Source organism: Amphibalanus amphitrite, unplaced genomic scaffold (genome assembly GCF_019059575.1).
Source record: "Amphibalanus amphitrite isolate SeventyFive unplaced genomic scaffold, NRLGWU_Aamphi_draft 000000F_arrow, whole genome shotgun sequence".
NCBI classification, from domain to species: Eukaryota; Metazoa; Arthropoda; class Thecostraca; order Balanomorpha; family Balanidae; genus Amphibalanus; species Amphibalanus amphitrite.
Genome location: NW_024881498.1, coordinates 34199 through 52260, shown reverse-complemented (window position 1 = coordinate 52260; position 18062 = coordinate 34199). Strand labels below are relative to the sequence as shown.

The following is an 18062-nucleotide window of genomic DNA, read 5'->3' as shown; positions in this document are numbered from 1 at the left end:
GAATGGCATCGCTGGAGGCATTTCAAGAAATGTGTTGTGAAATCGAGTAAATTGGTAAGTTTTTGAAAACCATCGATGGTAAATTGTTCATCAAACACATACTTCGCTATCTGAGGTCACTGATACCAGGTCAGGTCACAGAGGTCAGGTCACTGGGGGTCATCTGGGGTCAAAATATGAAAGTGTCGTGTGCGGTGTGATACATGTTTTATGGTCCATTTTACATGACAAATGCGATTATGTGGGTCAGGTAGCCTTTGGGGCCAGCTTAGGTCACGTTTTGGTGAAGGTCAGGTCAAGGTCCGCCAAGTCAAGTCCGCCCGGATCCGCCAGTGATGCCACACCACGCGAAACACCGCCAACTACCAGCTGCCGCGCCATAAATACGTGCCAACAACAGTCTTTTTTTGAAGGTCGACTCCGCTCGCACAACTTTTGACTGACCCTAACTGCTACCATATTGCTTCCATATTATGCTGTGGAAAGCTTTACTTCACCAAGTGGCTAAAAGCCTCCATCAAGGTATATTTTCTTAGCAATTTTGCTGACGTTTTGGGGGGGCCAAACAGGCCACTTTAGGCCTTTGGGGGGCCATGGCCCCCGTGCCCCCCCCCCCCCGGATCCGCCAGTGATTATCTCCATATGGTCCAGGAAAGCTGGCACACTACCTTTAAATATCTTGAAAACCGGTGAATATCTTTCGGTGAAATTCGGTATATATTCGTTTTTGCTCTTTCTGAACCGAGCGACATGCACTTTCACGCCTATTCATTATCTTTTTTGAAGGTGAGAGCCGGGAGGGCCCCTTTAAACAAAAATTGAATTTATTCGCCCTTCATTAATTTAATCAGCTGCAAACAGGGGCGGATCCAAGGGGGGGGCCAACGGGGCCATGCCCCCCCCTCAAGACGGTCAAAGGGGGGGCCATACTATCTTTTGCCCCCCCCCCCCCGCCGGCACGCCGCGTCCGAGCGTCACTGCAGCCTATTTCAAACGCGGCGAACCGTTGCGCGGGTGGACTGGTGATTGTCGCTCAAATAACGTTTGAATTGCGTTCAAATGTGGTTAACAGTGACGTACCCAAGGGGGGGGCCACGGGGGCCAAGGCCCCCCCCTGAGCGCCGAAGGCGCTCAGGGGGCCCCTCAGGCCCCAGGATATTTTTTTTTTAAACACTGGATAAAACGTCTTTTACTCGGAAGAAAAATTGATATTAAAGTTTCATTCATGTGCCCCGGGTACCCGAGGGGCCCCTGCAGTCATCCAAGGGCCCCCAGTTTCCTGGGCCCCTGGTCGCCTAGGGGGCCTCTGGTAGCCGGGGGCCTGGTCTCATGGGGGCCCCTGATAGCCTGTGGCCCCTAGTCGCCTAGGGGGCCCTGGTCGCATGGGGGGCCTCTGGTCGCATGAGGCCCCTGATCGACTGGGGGCCCCTAGTTGCCTAGGGGGCCCTGATAGCCCGGGGCCTGGTCGTATGGGCCCCTGATAGTCTGTGGCCCCTAGTCGCCTAGGGGGCCCTAGTCGCATGGGGGGCCTCTGGTTGCATGATATTGAGGCCCCTGATCGCCTGGGGGTACCTAGTCGCCCAGGGGGCCCCTGGTATCCGGGGGCCTGGTCGCATGGGGGCCCCTGGTTGCCTGGGCCCCCGGTCGCCCCTAGTCGCCTGGGGGACCCTGGTCGCCTTGGGCCCCTGGTAGCCTGGGATCCCCTGGTCGCCTGGGGGCCCCTGATCGCCTGAGGGCCGCTGGTCACCTAGAGGGCCCCTGGTCGCCTGGGGGCCCCTGGTCGCATGGGGGCCCCCTGGGGGCCCCTGATCGCTTTGGGGACCTGATCGCATTGGCCCTTGGTCGCCTGGAGGGCCCTGGTCGCCTGGGGCAGTGGGGCCCCTAGTCATCTGGAGGACCTGGTCGCCTGGGAACCCCTGGTCGACTGGGGGCCCCTGGTCGTCTGAAAGTACGCTTATCACCTGATTGATCCCAAATCATCTGAGTGGCTACTGGCTACTGGATATAAGTAGTGACTGGAGTAGGCACTCATCTGAAGGAGCCAATATCTTTCACGGTGCCGGAGATATCACAGAAAAACAAAAAGGCTAAACTGAATACCCCCAACCTTGGCCCCAAAGGCGTCATTGGCTAACACAGGGATGTGGGTCGATTTGCAATCGCATTTCCTCCTAAGTCCCATTCCTCCAATTAATACAGAGTGTCCCAGAGGCCAGAATTACCCAAACATTTATTTTCTGGCTAAAAGTACAATTGCGCTCGATTCCTAGTGAAACATATAATAGCCGCGTTTACATAGGGCTAGTTGCCAGATAGTGGAATTCCGATAACGAGACATTTATTCCCCACTATTATATTATATACCTACATATCCGGAATTGGAGGATGTTCAATAATTGAGGCGCTCGCTCATAAAATGCCGTGCGTTTCATGCACACTCCTCAAGCAAAAATATTTTTACTTTCCAATTTTCCACATTTTCTCAAGGCTTAGACCGTTACAGAGACCGTTTTAATTGACTTTGATGAAGTTAAACGCGAGAAATCACAACCAAATGCTACATTAGGTTGTAAAGAACTGAATTGCGTTTTCCCACACACGTGGCGTTTTCTCACCTACGTCTGCAGGAGAGACCGGACCCACTATGCCCCCCCCCCCCACCATCGAAAGGTTCTTCATGACTCCCGGGGGCCCCCGGGGAACCTGGGGGGCCCTATACACTGTGGGGGGCCCCTTCGAAAGCAGGTGGCCCCCTCCTGGGCGAAATCCTGGGTACGTGCCTGGTGGTTAATAGCAATGTGCCACCGAAAAGAGTGATAATGATACCAGAAAAACAGCATACAAACCGCTGACAATAAGAAATATCGGACGGTTAACTTTAATCCGCGCCACTTTCGCCTCCTGCAGCACCGAATTTCGTGCTGCAGGAAAACGAAGCATGCTTCGGTAGGTGACGTCACACAGGCGGTGACGCAGTGGTGTGGGCGGGACTAACGGGCGACGAAGTCCTCACTGCGCATGCGTGCTGCAGCATATTTCATTTTGGCTGCACAGCCGAACAGCCCTCGGGACAATGGCGGATCCTGGGGGGGGGGTCCACGGGGTCATGACCCCCCAAAAGGTCTGAGAGGGTCATTTGACCCCCCCCCCCCCCAAAAAAGCCGAAGACCTGAATGCGTTATAGAGGCCGTCTTGCATGCAGGCGCGTAACCACCACTGGGGACACTGGGGACCGGTCCCCAGTAACTTTTGGGTTGCTGGGGACCGTCCCCAGTAAAACCGACGACCTCCTCAATTTGCTCAAATAGCCAAAAAGCTGGAACAGCTACTCAGTGGCCCAACAGACCGAGCAAGCCTGGACAAAGTTCGCAGTTCGTTAGAATGGTGGCCCGAGGAACTCGAGGTGGACAACTTGTCCAGTCAGGTGCGCGTGTTCCTGTCGGGAAGACAGGTCACGTGCCTCAAGCACGCCAGGGAGGCCTTCCAAAGCCTGAGTCATGACGCCTGATCTCTCCTCCCATGCAAGTCGAGCAGCTGCTGAGGCAGCTGACGGTGTTGCCAGCAGCATCGGCTACCGCAGAGCGAAGCTTCAGTGCCTTGCGTAGGCTGAAAACATGGATGCGGTCTACACTGAGCCAAAGGCGTCTGGACGGAGTGGCTATATAATGCATGTGCACCGTGACCGCGTGCAGGTGCAGCCCACTGAGGTGGCTAAGGACTTTTTGGCTTTGAACGCGTCTCACCGCCACACATTTTAACCCTCGCCCTGGCAGGGGAGAGGGTCGATTCGATGCGACGCCCCCCCCCCCCTCCGAGTTTTTTTTGCGATGCGCGCCGAGCTATCAGTCGGATCGTGCTGAAAATTTCGACAGCTCTGGGACATCTTTTGCTCAACTTTTGGTAAAAAAGCAGTTCCGGGTCATGTCAGGTCACCGAGCTATGACGTCATAATAGGTATCACCTCTGACCGTTTTTGACAAAATCGTACGTACCGTAACTGGACGTGATCTCATCGACAAGAACGAAACTATTCCGTGTGATTTGTCAGAATTTGACTGGAAATGAATCTTCACATTGTATGTTGACCTTTCTAAGATCAACCAATGTAATGACCTCGCATGTTCGCACACTGACCTCCGTGATATGAGCCGTGTTTAGTGGCGTTTCTTGAGGTCCTGAACCCGAATCTGTGGTTCAGTTTCCCCTAAATGCCTTCAAAACTGTTCCTTGACCTTTACAAGGTCAACCAAGGTCAATTACCTAGAATGAACTTCCGCCGGCGACCATCCTCGCCGGCAGCGGGCGTGACTTTTCGTGTTCCCGGGGAATACGTCACGCCAGTAATGACTGAAATGCAATCAACTTTACATCATTTTGTTGCTGATTCGTTGAAAGACACGGTCGTGAGAGTTTCATGTGGCTATCTTTCATAGATTCGCCAATAGGTACTGGCTAAGTAATTTGGAAGATTATAGCTTTTCCCGGAAATTTGACCTTTGACCTGCCTGCCAAGCCGCGTTATAAAAAATGCGCTGCCAGTGCGAGGCTTAAAGGGACCCTCCCACCTTCAAAAAAGTTTATGAATTGGCATGAAAGTGATGTCGCTCGGTTCAGAAAGAGCGAAAACGAATATCTACCAAATTTCACCGAAAAATATTCACCGGTTTTCAAGATATTAGACTTTTACTTTTGTTTACTTTTTTTGGATCTCCGCTGTTTCTAGCGACTTTATTTTAGAAGTGCGGCGGTTGCGGTAGATGTTGCGCGCAAATAGCATATACCACCGCGTGCTACAAAACGTTTTAGTCAAACATTTAAAAATCGTTAGATATTTGCGCTGACGTCACACATTCAGAGGGGTATTCCTAAGCATTAGCCCCTCTGAATCAAAATGCTGCAATTTTGAAATTCAATATTTCCGATTTAAGGCATTTCTCGATGTTGTGAGTGCCGAAACCGGTAATTGTGAGCCAGGGACCCCATTTTGGCTATCTCAACTCAAATCTAATGTTAAGGTGGGAGGGTCCCCAAGATCTTTTTAAAGTTAGATTTTATTCTTAACAATTTTCCACCCTTCCCACGTATCTCATCCCACACCTGAAATATAATATTTGGTCTTCGCGGCCTTCCATGTGGTCCCCAGTAGCTTCAGACTCGTGGTTACGCGCCTGCTTGCATGCCCAAAAGCACCTGTCAAACACTTCTGAGCCAATACCTTTGTTTTATTGGATCGTGTTGCGTGAAAAGGCGTATTGAAGGCCAGAATCTTACTCGTTTTTGTCTCAACCGTGCGAGTACCAGGGTATGAGCCGGGAAAACTCCAAGGGGATGGTCATGAATTTAATTCGTGGTGCCCCTACCTATACCCAAAATTAAAAACTTAACGGATCTCGGCCACTTAATTTTGGTGATGCCCTATTTCCATTTTTTTATATTGTTTATTCTATTTTTAGTGCCCCTGGGCCCTGGCAGGCCTGTGGTGCCCCTGGCGGGCCTGTGGTCCCCCTGGCAGGTCTGTGGTGCCTCTGGCGGGCGTGTGGTGCCCTGCTAGGCCGCTGGGGCCCCTGGGCCCTGACAGGACTGTGGTGCCCCTGAGGCAAGCCTGAAGTGCCTCTGCAGGGCTGGTAAAAAAGCAAATGGCGTCCCCGACCAAAAAATGAGAGCGAAAAATGACCCCGACCTTTTTACGATTCATGTATGCAGGCTGCATGCAACTACGATGCGCGTTTCCTTAGGTTTCATTTCTATATTATTTTTTTACGAGCAGTCATATGTACTAAATTGCAATTATCAGACTAGCGCTTCGAAATTTCCAGTTTGTTAATTAAATGTCACGGCATCACTCGGTCAGCGGGTAGCGTAACAGACGAAGAACCCGGAAGGGGTAGGGGGCGCTACGATCGTCGAACAGATGCAATAGGTGTCGCTATTGTATCGGTAGCTCACAACGACGACGGCTAGAAACTATCGACCCCGCATGAATTTACCATGTCCAACCGGCCCGACCCCAGTTCCGAATCTAGTCCTTTGTCTAGTCGTATAGCTGGCTACAACTGGTCGTCAATCAACCCCGCTTGAAATAGCACAGCCGACAGCGGGGTCGGTGTCTAAGCGTCTGTTAGTATGTGTTTGATCATCTAGTTTGATCTAGTTTTCGTTAGCAACTGTCGACGGTAGTTTTGCTGTTAACGGAAGTGAGTTGTGGCTACTAATTGTTCATAACCATGTTGTAGGTATGTATTAGGTATAGGGGCTTTTTATGTCCTTGTTAAAGGGGATATACGTTGTGGATTCAATGATATCTTTTACTTGCGTTTAGTTTCTGCTTTGTTTGAAAGTTATTTATTACTGTAAAAGTTTACTAAATGTGGTAATTTTGACCCCGGGTACTTGAACTTTTACTGGTACTGTGTCCCCGACGACGTCAATAGGACATAACACTTTACCAGCCCTGTGCCTCTGCTCCGACAGGCCCGTGGTGCCCCTGACAGGCTCAAGGTGCCCCTGCGAGGCCTCTGGTGACCCCTGAGGTACCTTCAAAAGAGGACGTGGGGCCATCAGAAGCGGCTGTATGACCGACGGCATTGGGCCTTAGGGGAACCGCATGGGCCTCTGCTGTGACCCAAAATAAGGATTTCGAATGTCGAAATGGGACTTTAGAGACAGGTAGAGACCCTCACCTCACCGGCATGAGGCAGTAGGCACCCAAAAAACAGTCAGAGCCCCTCAGATGCCGAAATAGGCCCATTTTGCGCCCTCGGAGGCCAGCGCGGGGCCCTCATAGGTCGATGTGAGCTTTCTGAAGCCGGTGAGAAGCCCAAAGACCATCACAAGACCTTCGGGCCACTGGCCAGTATGGGACTCAAGGGGCAATTTGGACCTTCGGAGACCGGCGTGGGCCCCAGGGACGTACCCAAGGGGGGCGGGCGGGGCGCCCCCCATTGGGGTTTCAGGAGTCCCCCGTGGGGCGCCGAAGGCCCACGGGGGCCAAAATCACGTCGGAGGCAAAAGAAATTCACGGGAATCCCAAAAATCATGTCAGGCCATTCAGGGCCCTCTGACCAGCCTGACAACTAGGGTCTTTCTTACTTCCTGGGGCCTCCTGTGAATAACCGCTAGCGTCTGTGTCTGACCGCTAGGGCCCCTCTGACTCCTCAGTAGAGAGGGGGCCCCACTGCAGGTAGGAGGCCCCCTGTAGAGGAGGCCCTCTGTAGAAAGGAGGCCCTCTGTAGAAAGGAGGCCCTCTGTAGAAAGGAGGCCCTCTGTAGAAAGGAGGCCCTCTGTAGAAAGGAGGCCCTCTGTAGAAAGGAGGCCTTCTGTAGAAAGAGGCCCTCTGTAGAGAGGATGCCCCCTGTAGAGAGGATGCCCCTTTAGAGAGGAGGCCCTCTGTAGAGAGACCATGTGTAGAGAGAAGGTTCTATGTAGAGAGGAGGCCCTGTGTAGAGAGGACGCCCTCTGAGGAAAAGAAACCGCCTGAAACCAGAAGACCCTCTGAAGAAAAGAGACCCGCTGTAGAGAGGAGGCCCTCTGAAGAGAGGAGGTCCCCTGTAGAGAGGAGGACTCCCTCAGTAGAGAGGAGGACTCCCTCAGTAGAGAGGAGGCCCTTTGCAGAGATGGGATCCTCTGTAGAGAGGAGGCTCTTTAAAGAGAGGAGGCCCTCTGTAAAGGAGGCCCTCTGAAAGGGAGAGACCTTCAGTAGAAAGGAAGCCCTCTGTAGAGAGGAGGCCTTCTGTAGTTGAGAGGCCCTGTGAAAAGAGGAGGCCCGCAGTAGAGAAGTGGTCCTCTGTAGAGCGGAGGCCCCCTCTGTGTTTTGACAAATGTTTTTGCAATTTTTTTCGCGGCGCTTTGCGCCGCCAGTCGCCGATTCATGTACGTACAGGTCAATACGAAATCGTGACTGTAATTACACCAATCAACCGTGTCAAATTGAATCAGAATTCATATGTGTACTGTGAAGGAACTCCGGCTTGTACTGCCATGCTAAAAGGGTGGTAAAATTTGTGTTTTGGAGCTGTGTTTTGACAAATGCTTTTGTAAACTTTCTCGGCGCTTCGCGCCGCCGATTCATACACCAATAAATAAGAGAGATCGTGACTGTAATAACACCAACCGTGTCAAATTAAATCGGAATTCATACGTGTACTGTGAAGGAACTCCGGCTTGTACTAACATGCTAAAAGGGTTGTAATATTTATGTTTTAGAACTGTGTTTTGACAATTTTTTTTTTTGCAAATTTTTGCGGCGCTTCGCGCCGCCGATTCATACACAGGGCAATAAGAGAGATCGCGAACGTATGCTACTAATTCATTAGGCTAAAAGTGAAGTAACTATGTCTACTTTTGGGTTTTTAAGTCGGTCGATCCGCTCTCCCCAAATCCTGTTTAGGTGGGTTTCACTAACTAAAACTACTGAGCCGAGTGACTTACAACGCTAAAGCTTCATCTTAGAAACGACGAAGATCAAATGTCATTTGATCTGGAGATACTCGCTCCCTATCCCCCCCCCCGGTCGTCCGAATTCATCCATCAGACCCGGAATGTCGGCCGACTTGTGACCCCCCCCCCCCCCCCACCCACCAAAAAAAAGTTGCCCTAGATCCGCCCTTGCCTCTGGATGGTGTCCTGAGAAGTCTGATCCAATCAGGGGCGGAAAATTGTCATAATCCCAGGGGGCGCTTCTCAGCACCTTGCGAATGGAAGCGTCAAATTTTTGCGTAGAAAAGCACATATAAGTACGCTTTCCCAAAAGCATCACTCTTCTCGCGACTTACGCAAAGCAGTTTGTGTCTCAGACGTAATTTAGGCAACCACTGGAGCACTATAATATGATGACCTTTGAATTTCAGGGGGTGCTCAAGCACCCCCAAAACCCCTAATTCTCCACCCGTGGATCCAATAGTTAGGTACTACTATAGTCGAGTCGGAGTACCTAATAGGGGAAGATGGGGGAACACCGACCCCCTTAACCTTTTAGGGTCTAGTCACGTAATTTTTGCCCAAATGATCAATCTCTCAGTTTCATTGGATTGTCGCATCAATTTTACATACATATCAACCAATTGTTTTCTTGTAGTGTCGTTCATAATTGCATTATTCCACATTTAGTAAATGTCTACATTTTTCGGGGTAACACCGACCGTTGGGTAACACCGCCCGAGCTCAGCAGGCAACGCAATTTGCAGATTGCTTGACTATTAAGTTGTTCTTGTTATCGTAAATTTCGAGGGGTTTTAGTAGATTTCTAAAATACAGCGGAAATGAATTTATTATACCCCTGGGACAATGTAGTACTCATTTATATAACTAGACGACTTTAACCCGCGCGGGGCTGGGGGGGAGTAAATTTTACCCCCCCCCCTCGCGAATTTTTGCGATATCTCAAAAACGGCGGCGCGCAGCGCCGCCAAACTTTCAGTACCTTTTCTTACATCAATTTGACACGTTCCCTGAAAATTTGAGCGAAATCCGTCGGAACATTTTTGAGAAATTGACGTTTTAGTGACGTCATGTTCGCCATTTTCGCCTCAAAAACGGCAAAAGTTCAAACGCCGCTAACATCTTCATTTTTAAAGCAATCAAGACGTAACAAAAAAGGTTATACGTAATTTTACTTTGTCTATCAAATGGCCATCTCGGTTTTTTGAAAATTTTGGATTTTGGCCTAAATTTTTTTTCAAAAAACTGACTTTTTTGGGAAAATCATTATAAAATCCAAAATTTTGAGTCTATCGAAAAAAACCGGAATATATGTCAGAGAAGTGGTCTATGTGCACCTGCATACCAAATTTGAGAAAAATCGGTTCAAAAATGTGGGAGTTATTCAAAATTTTATGACGTCACGACACACAAATTTTTTGAAAAATGACTTTTTTGAAAGTTCTAGACCTCGTACGGAAACAAAAATCGCACCATTCGATTCGCCGTGAAAAACTGCATCAGATGGACACCTTTTTAGGCCTTAACAACTAACTTCAAAATTTGACCTCACTTGACCTGACCTTGACCTGACCTCGACCTGAAATTCATCCAGAGGTGGTCCATATCACTTATTGAGTGTGCCTATTGAATTCTATGAGTAAAATGACCCATAAAACATGTGTCGCACATGACCTTTTCTATATTTTGTTTTTTGGTGACCTGACCTGACCTGACTTGACCTGACCTTGACCTTGACCTCTGAATGATATTGTATGCAATGAATATTGTCTTGGTAGCCTAAGAACACGTTTTGGGCGATCAGTCTCAGTCCATGACTCCATTCTTCGGCAACTACGGTGCAAGGCCGATACTGTAGAAACTTGCAATTTGTACCCCTGACCTGACCTTGACCTTGACCTCAAACTTTAAATTAAGTACATGTTTTTAGTAGTTCGTGATGAGAGCTTTCGATTGGCGTTTGAATTTTCCAAATCGGACCATTAGTTCGGGAGATAACAGGGGGGGTAAAATTTACCCCCCCCCCCCAGCCCCGCGCGTTCGGCTGGAGACCCCAGCCCCGCGCGGGTTAAGTCCCAAAATTTAATTTTCTTGAAATTTTCCATTATCCTCTAAAAAGAAAATATAGCAACAACGTTCTTTCTTTATTTGAAATGCGCCACTCCTGGGTTAGGTGTCACAATGTGCTTTTAAATACCGAATTTCCCAATTGGGCGGTGTTACCCAAGATTACTTTACTACGGTGTTACCCAAGTGTCTGCATTTTTCTTTAAAAAAAATCCTTCAATATGGCAGCACGACAAAAATTTCGCTCGAGCAGCAGCACGTAATGCTTGGATGAGTCCCAATCATGGCATAAATACTACTTCAGGACTAATATCTGTCAAATAAGATCAGTTTTCTTCTGCTTATTATGCTAGAAAAAGTATAAAACGCATTCACGAAACGTAAAATTAGGAATTTCTCGCAAATCACCTAAGCCAATGCGGTGCACTGCCCATACCTGCACAGTGGCGGATCCAGGGGGGGGGGCAAAATGGGCATTTGCCCCCCCCCCCCCAAAGGGCATAATTTTAACATTACGCCTATGGACGATGCATGGAAAGAATCGATAAATTGTTATGGTTTGCCCCCCAAAACTCTGAGCTGGATCCGCCTCTGTACCTGCACTTGTGTTGTCGTCACGCTGCCAAAAGACAGTCAGCTATCGCTCTAGACCTTTTTATATTTCTGATATCAAGGTGGGCGGTGTTCCCCAAAGGGCGGTGTTCCCCCATCTTCCCCTAAATAAAATATTTTCTTTTGCGCTTAGCATTAAGATCCGTATACATAGGTACAGATCACGTTGCATGCATGCATGTGCATTTACACTGCTCATGCATCTCCTGAACGTAAGATGCTCATTCATTCATCTTACGACCGTCAATTTTGAAGGTTTTCCCGCCCCGCTTCCTTAGACCCGGCTTATTACTATAGAGCCTAGCGGCTTATATTCCGGAGCAGTGGCGGGGCTTTTTGGAAGGGAACCCGACGTGGGTGGGGGGCCCAATCGCCAAATCTTGCATACAGCATAATGCACAAAATTTGAATCCGCGGTTCCTGCGTCTAGGCTATTACAGAGGTCAATGGGGCAGCCCATGTGGGGCCCACATGCAGCCTACATATCTGCCCATCTCTAGCCCATGGCCCACCATGCCCATCAACTGCCCATGTGGGGCCCAGAGGCATGGGCATGTTGGCTAGGAAATCAATCATTTTTACAGTAAGAAATTCTTAGCCAGACGCTGAAGTTGCCAAAACCTGCGCGAGATATTTGATAATGCACTTCTTGTTCTGAGAAGTCTTTTGCAGGAAGTGCCATATGGGCAATCATATGACAGCCGTCTCACATGCAGCCACCCATTCTGCTACCTAGCTTTTTTCAAAAGGTGTTTGGCTCCAAGTGCAATATCTTTCAATATCAATATCCAAGTGCAAGTGTAAAAACTCATACAAAGATAAGTGTAAAAACTTATCTTTGCCTAGGGTGATCGTTAGGCTGTAAAAACTCCCATTTGTGCTAGTTTCAACTGAAGCTCAGTTGGGCAAACTAGACTTCTGGAATCAAAATGTGGAGACTGGAGGCATCAATAATTTGATTCTGGTGGGAGGAGCCATGACCAAATATGGGTATGGAATCAATTTTTTGATTCATTTGGGTACACTCTTGACTTCAAATGTATCCTTACGGTTGAACAAGGCCCATGACAGTGAGTTTTTTTTTATTTAAATTTGTAGAACAAAGTGGTAGGTAGTAGGTACCTATGCAAAGTGTGACCTCAAAACTCAGAAATTGTCACTTTGGCCTTGAGAATGGGAAAAAGACGGAGCCACTGTCCATCACGTAAGAGCTGTTTTGGGAAAATCCAGAGCCTTTTTTAAGGGAATTTGACTGGGGGGGGCAACCTGAAAAATTGTCTTTAATAATCCATTAACCCTCGCCCGTATTGGTGTTTCCAGCTGCGAACGAATATTAGGGGGGGGGTCCGTTGGACCCCTCCCCCTTGCCGTTTCGCCCCTGATCGAGCTAGAGCTTCGCGGAAAAAACGGCCGTGTTGCCCGTGATGAAAGGAAAACGATGATACCCAATTTTAAGGTCCTAGGTCATCGGTTGACCTTCCAGGTCAGGTCAATGACTCAAAAGTCGGGAAAATCGGGACCTGTTAGAGCGTCGTAATGGGTGGCTGCTATGGTTTTTCCGGGGTGCTGATCACGAATATCATGTTAGTTATGATCATAGATGATGTCTTCATGCATTTAGGCCAGGTCAGGTCAGGTCAGGTCAGGTCAACCAGGGGTTTTGCCGCGTATTCGTAGTAGGTGGCAACCGCCTCTGACAGCTTCGTAACATGTTACGAAGGCACCAAAACTACTTCGTAAACGGTCAAATGGTTGCTAAATTCGAATTCAGCTCCAAAAACTAGCCTAGAAACATATAAAACTCGAAAATGTGAGCCCAGGTCACCAAAGGTAAATGACCTGACCTGACCTTCCGGTGACCTTGACACCCACCCTAATGCATGAGAGCAACATCATATCCCATGTTTGAACGTTTGAAACCACGAAAAGACTGCAAACGCGCGGCTAATGCGAGGCGACATACGCCGAATCGCGATCCCGGCCAAACATGGTGCCATGGTGCTAGGCCGCCGGTGCATTTGAAAGCACTGTGGTGCCCCTGACAAGCCTAAAGTTCCAACGACAGGCCCGTGGTGCCCCTGACAGGCCCATGATACCCTTGCGAGGCCGGTGGTGTCCCTGCGAGGCCGGTGGTGCCCCTGCCAGGCATGTGGTGTCCCTGCTAGGCCTCTGGTGCCCCTGACAGGCCTGTGGTGCCCCTGAAAGGACTGTGGTGTCCCTTGGCCCTGACAAGCCTGAGGTGTCCCCGACAGGCCCGTGGTGTCGCTGACAGGTCCATGGTGCCCTTGGCCCTTGCTAGGCCTGTGGTGCCTCTGGCAGGCCTGTGGTGCCCCTGGCGGGCCTGTGGTGGTACCCCTGACAGGCCCAAGGTGGTGCCCCTGCGAGGCCGGTGGGGCCCCTGGCAGGTCTGTGGTGCCACTGGCAGATCTATGGTGCTCTTGCTAGGCCGATGGTGCTCCTGACAGGCCTGTGGTGCCCCTGACAAACTTGTGGCGCCCCCGACAGGCCCGTGGTGCCCCTGACAGGCCCAAGGTCCCTGCGAGGTCGGTGGGGCCCCTGGCAGGTCTGTGGTGCCCCTGGCAGACCTAGGTGCTCTTGCTAGGTCGATGGTGCTCCCAACAGGCCTGTGGTGCCCCTGGCAGGCCTGTGGTGTCCCCAGGCCCCAAGGGGGCGGGGGGTCATGACCCATATGACCCACCCTTGGATCCACCACTGGTCATTACTTGCAGACTGACTCATTTGACATCCATTGCAAAACAAGTCACAGTAGTATGTTTGTCACCCTGTTCCTTTATGCCCATTTTTATAGTGGGCAAATCTCGACGACTGGGGGGGGGCAATGCTATTGAGTGCGGGGGCATTTGCCCCCCCAGTTAACATGTTAAAATAGGCCCTGGGAAAATCACACTGTATGTTATATTGGTATCATGAATCGCATACTTTAAGGGAATATCCCACCTTCTAAAATGTTGTTAAAACCAGTTAAATTGTGCCCAACTTTATAGATTGGATGATCAGGAACACGGTTCTGGCATTTATTTTTCATTAAACATCGAAGGCTTCCCATATTCCAAACACAAACTTTCAAATATGTGACGTCACAGCCCAAAATTACCTCCTTCCCCAGGCCACATTACTGTCATAAAGCTGATTCTTTTTACTCTGTAGGCACCACAAGAAAGTCAAGACCAGGTTTTAAGCGATTTTTCAACGAACAAACCCATTTAAATCAGAATGACTAAACGAGGTGACGTCACACTAACGGTCGCTCCATGTTGAAGATAGGGCCTTGCGCAAGGCCCATTTTCAAATGAAGGGAACAAATTTCTTCAACACCAAGAGGCCGCGGGGGTTGCAACCTAGATAGATAGTGGTTTCTGAACCTTGCCGCAAACTTGGCTATCTCAACTCAAACCCCATGTTAAAGGTGGGATAGTCCCTTTAACAAAAAGTATTTGTGTAAAATGGCAAAATGAAATTCTTAAACCCCTAATTTTCATTGTCGTATTACTTTAATACTTATTATATGGTTTATACCTGTTGCGTCAGTTTTTGTATTCTTGACATTTAAAAATTGTGAATTGTTATCAAATTCAGTGAATGTTAAGTACAACACTATAGGTATCTGTTGAGGTGCTGAGGATACCACTAAATGATAATGATAGCAAGATAAATGCTGTATTCTTGCAAGCCATTTTTGCCTGTTAACATTACCTGTGAATCAAAATAATGAGTAGCTAGTTGAGCATGGAATCAATATTTTGATTATCTGTTCAAAGTGAATCAATTTATTGAATGCCTTTCACTACCCTTTTGAAGTCAGATTACTATGATTAAAACAATATTTTTGTGCTCAGTAGGGAGTTCCAACATTTCTGTTCAACATTAGGCATGTTCCTTCTTAAAACACTGGCTTATTTTAAGACGATTGGTTATTTTGAAGTGGTCTACATTTATACCCAAATATGGCCATGAATAGGTACCTAATCAATTTTTTGATGCTTCCATTTTTTTTATTTCAGAAACCTAGTTTGCCCAACTGAGCTACAAAACTGCCATTCCAGTTCATGTTGAAGGCGTAGGGGGCTGAAAAAAAAATGAAAGGAAGCAAAAAACTCACGAATATTTTCTTTTATCCATGACGAATGACTATGTTCTAGCTGTATTACTACAACACCCCTATACACGGCCTTGACCACAACTGAATCAGACTTCAGAGACACTCTTGTTATTGTATGAGCCGCGTCATATTTGAGAGCAAATATATTTGCTGCCAAATTTCCCCTCACATCGACATGAAGTAAATCCTTCATTACGTCACAGATTCGATATAAATGACGTCACGATGAAATATGAAAGTCGCAATATCTTAAAGGGACCCTCCCACATTAACATTAGATTTGAGTTGAGATAGCCAAAATGGGGTCCCTGGCTCACAATTACCGGTTTCGGCACTTACAGTTACAACATCGAGAAATGCCTAAAGCCTAAGCTACACTAGCATGAATTCCGACTAGTGGTGCCAATTTCATGAAATTTCAATTCCAATTCCGATCCAATTCCAAGAAATTGCCAAGTAAATTTACAATTTTGTCCAAAGCGGGGGCTATTCCAATTTTTAACGATTTTTGCATTTTTTGCGTAAATTTTAAAAGTGTTGAAAAGCGTTTTAAAGGCCTCCGTTTTAAAATTTTAAATTTTAAAGGCCTTGTGTTCCGATTAATTTCCAAAAAATGTTAAGAATTCCGTCCAAATTCCAAATTGGAATTGGACAAAAATTGGAATTCCAAGAAAAGAAATTCCGATTGGCACCAATAATTCCGACGTTTTTTCGGTTTCTGCGGGATTTCGGCTCGCGTCGTCAAGTTCGCCTCATAGCGAATGCATTGCGCAAGCTACACTGCCAGTCTGGCGTCCCGTGGAACGAAAACCCGCAAAAACCGACGAGTCGGAACCGAAAAAAAAGTTCAGAGCTGTGAACTTTTTTCGGTTTCTGCGGGATTTCGTTTTAGTGATGGATGATTAGAAGTGATTGTTGCTAATAATATTGTGACGATGGAACAGTTTCAAATGTAAATAATGAAAATGGTGTAATTCATGATTAAATAAGACAAAATGTGTTTCAAAACTCATCATTCTACATCAACACGGGCGTAGGAACGTCATGAAAAGTGGGTGGGCCACCCTGTCAAGGGGCCTCCTTTTCCAGGGGCCTCCTATTTTCAGGGGCCTCCAACTTTTGCCTCGTCCTGCTGGCTGCTTTCAAGTATGACCTCCAAATCCAGCTTCTGAGATCGGGCAGATGTACCTACCCAGGGGCGTAACCGCTTAAGCGAACAGTGCGGAAAGTCCGCACCATTTTTAAAACTTATTCCCCCTCCGATTTTTTTAGAATCTATTTGCCGCAAACGGCGCATGACCCCTGAAAAACCTTAAGGCCGCCGTCCACTGTGCGGAATGCTTGCGGAATTTAGGTGGGCGCATCCGGTCCGTACGGAAATCGTGTGCGGACCGCATCCATGTTGTGTGGACACATATCGCTGATAATTGGCGTAATTATATTCAAGCCCGACTCGGAAGTCACGTTATGCAAGTCGTGCGTGACCTGAGACCTCCCTCGAGCTAAATTCGAAATCGGGTTATCAATCGACATCCGAAGTGGCTGTCGCGGCTGTCGCAGAGACGAAGTTCCAAAGTACGACGTGTTGAACTTTGTGCGGAGAACGCAGACGGAATGGATGCGGACCAGCGTGACCACTCAACTTTTTCGTATATCCCAAGACGGTCAGCAAAATATCCCAAGATCGGCCCTTTTTACCCCCCAACATCCCAAGCTCTTAGAAATGAATGTTTGAAATGTTTGTTAGAATTTTTATTGTAAGAGTGTTAGAATGTCTCGCTACAGACTGATCTAACTCTGGCCGCTCCATATTTTACGGAGGCTACCAGTCAGCTGGCATCTAAGAGCTATTATTATCTTGAAAAAAGCGTAAATTTATCACCTACGTACGAGGCCGAAGACTGTGCCAGTTCTTAAGAACTCGCAAGAAAAATATAATTCTATTGGCGGAACGTTTTCAGAGTGGTCGGCCCGACCTGACCGTAAGTGACTTTGGAGACGAATCGGTGGGTCGCTGCGGCGACTTATTTCTTCATTTTTTATCTTTCCCCTCGCATGTGTAAGGGGGGGGGGGTCGGATGGACCACTCATGGTTTTTCCCGAATAACTCGCGCAAAAAGCGGCCGATCGCGAAGAAGCTTTCAGTACCCTCGATTTGATCAATTTTACACCTACTCTGAAAATATCATAACCCTGACCTAAATGACCTTTGACCTGTTCTGATTCTCGAGACCATGTTCGGTCGGAATCGCGATTTGGCGTTTGTCAGCTCACATTATCCACGCGTTTCCAGTCTTTTTGTGATTGTAAATGTACAAACAGATGATCGTCCCATGCATCACGGTGGGTGTCAAGGTTACCTGAAGGTCAGGTCAAGATACCTATAAGAAACAGGTAGATCCGATGTTTGAAAGTAAAGCCCCAGTCACAAATTTGACGCACCTGTGACATTTCCTGACACCCACGTGACTATTGTATTAACTTTTGTGTTTTGCGATGTTTTGACCTTATTTAAAGTACTGAAAGATCAAAATGTATGCTTAATGTTGTTTAAAGCAGCATATTAATAATTATGTTTGTAAATTATCGATAAACTGCTTATAGCAGGTCACGTGATTGCTACCAGATTATGTGCTCAGAAAGCATCTTTTCAACTTCGATTTTGAACAATTTTTACCTCCTTTGAGGCCAAATGATGGACGGTTTGAGGCACACGATGAAATGCTGAATCTATTGATGCCAAAATTTGATCGTTTTTTGCATTTTTAGACTAGTATATCCTGGCTCAAACTTTGACCAGTTTGTGTGTAAACCCTATGGTGAAGGG

At 47.9% G+C, this 18062-nt stretch overlaps 1 protein-coding gene across 2 annotated transcripts in view; it reads right to left on the bottom strand.

The window, feature by feature from the left end:
- LOC122379558 (dnaJ homolog subfamily C member 5-like) overlaps window positions 1–15357 on the bottom strand; it is a 122983-nt gene extending 107626 nt beyond the window's left edge. The window contains exon 1 of one of the 2 annotated variants that reach the window (XM_043361963.1): window positions 15236–15357. In XM_043361963.1, coding sequence (XP_043217898.1) covers window positions 15236–15255 — 20 coding nt within the window. In that variant the 5' untranslated portion in view covers window positions 15256–15357. The remainder of the gene's footprint in view (window positions 1–15235) is intronic. The other variant, XM_043361883.1, reaches the window with a different exon arrangement.
- Window positions 15358–18062: the final 2705 nt, after the last annotated feature.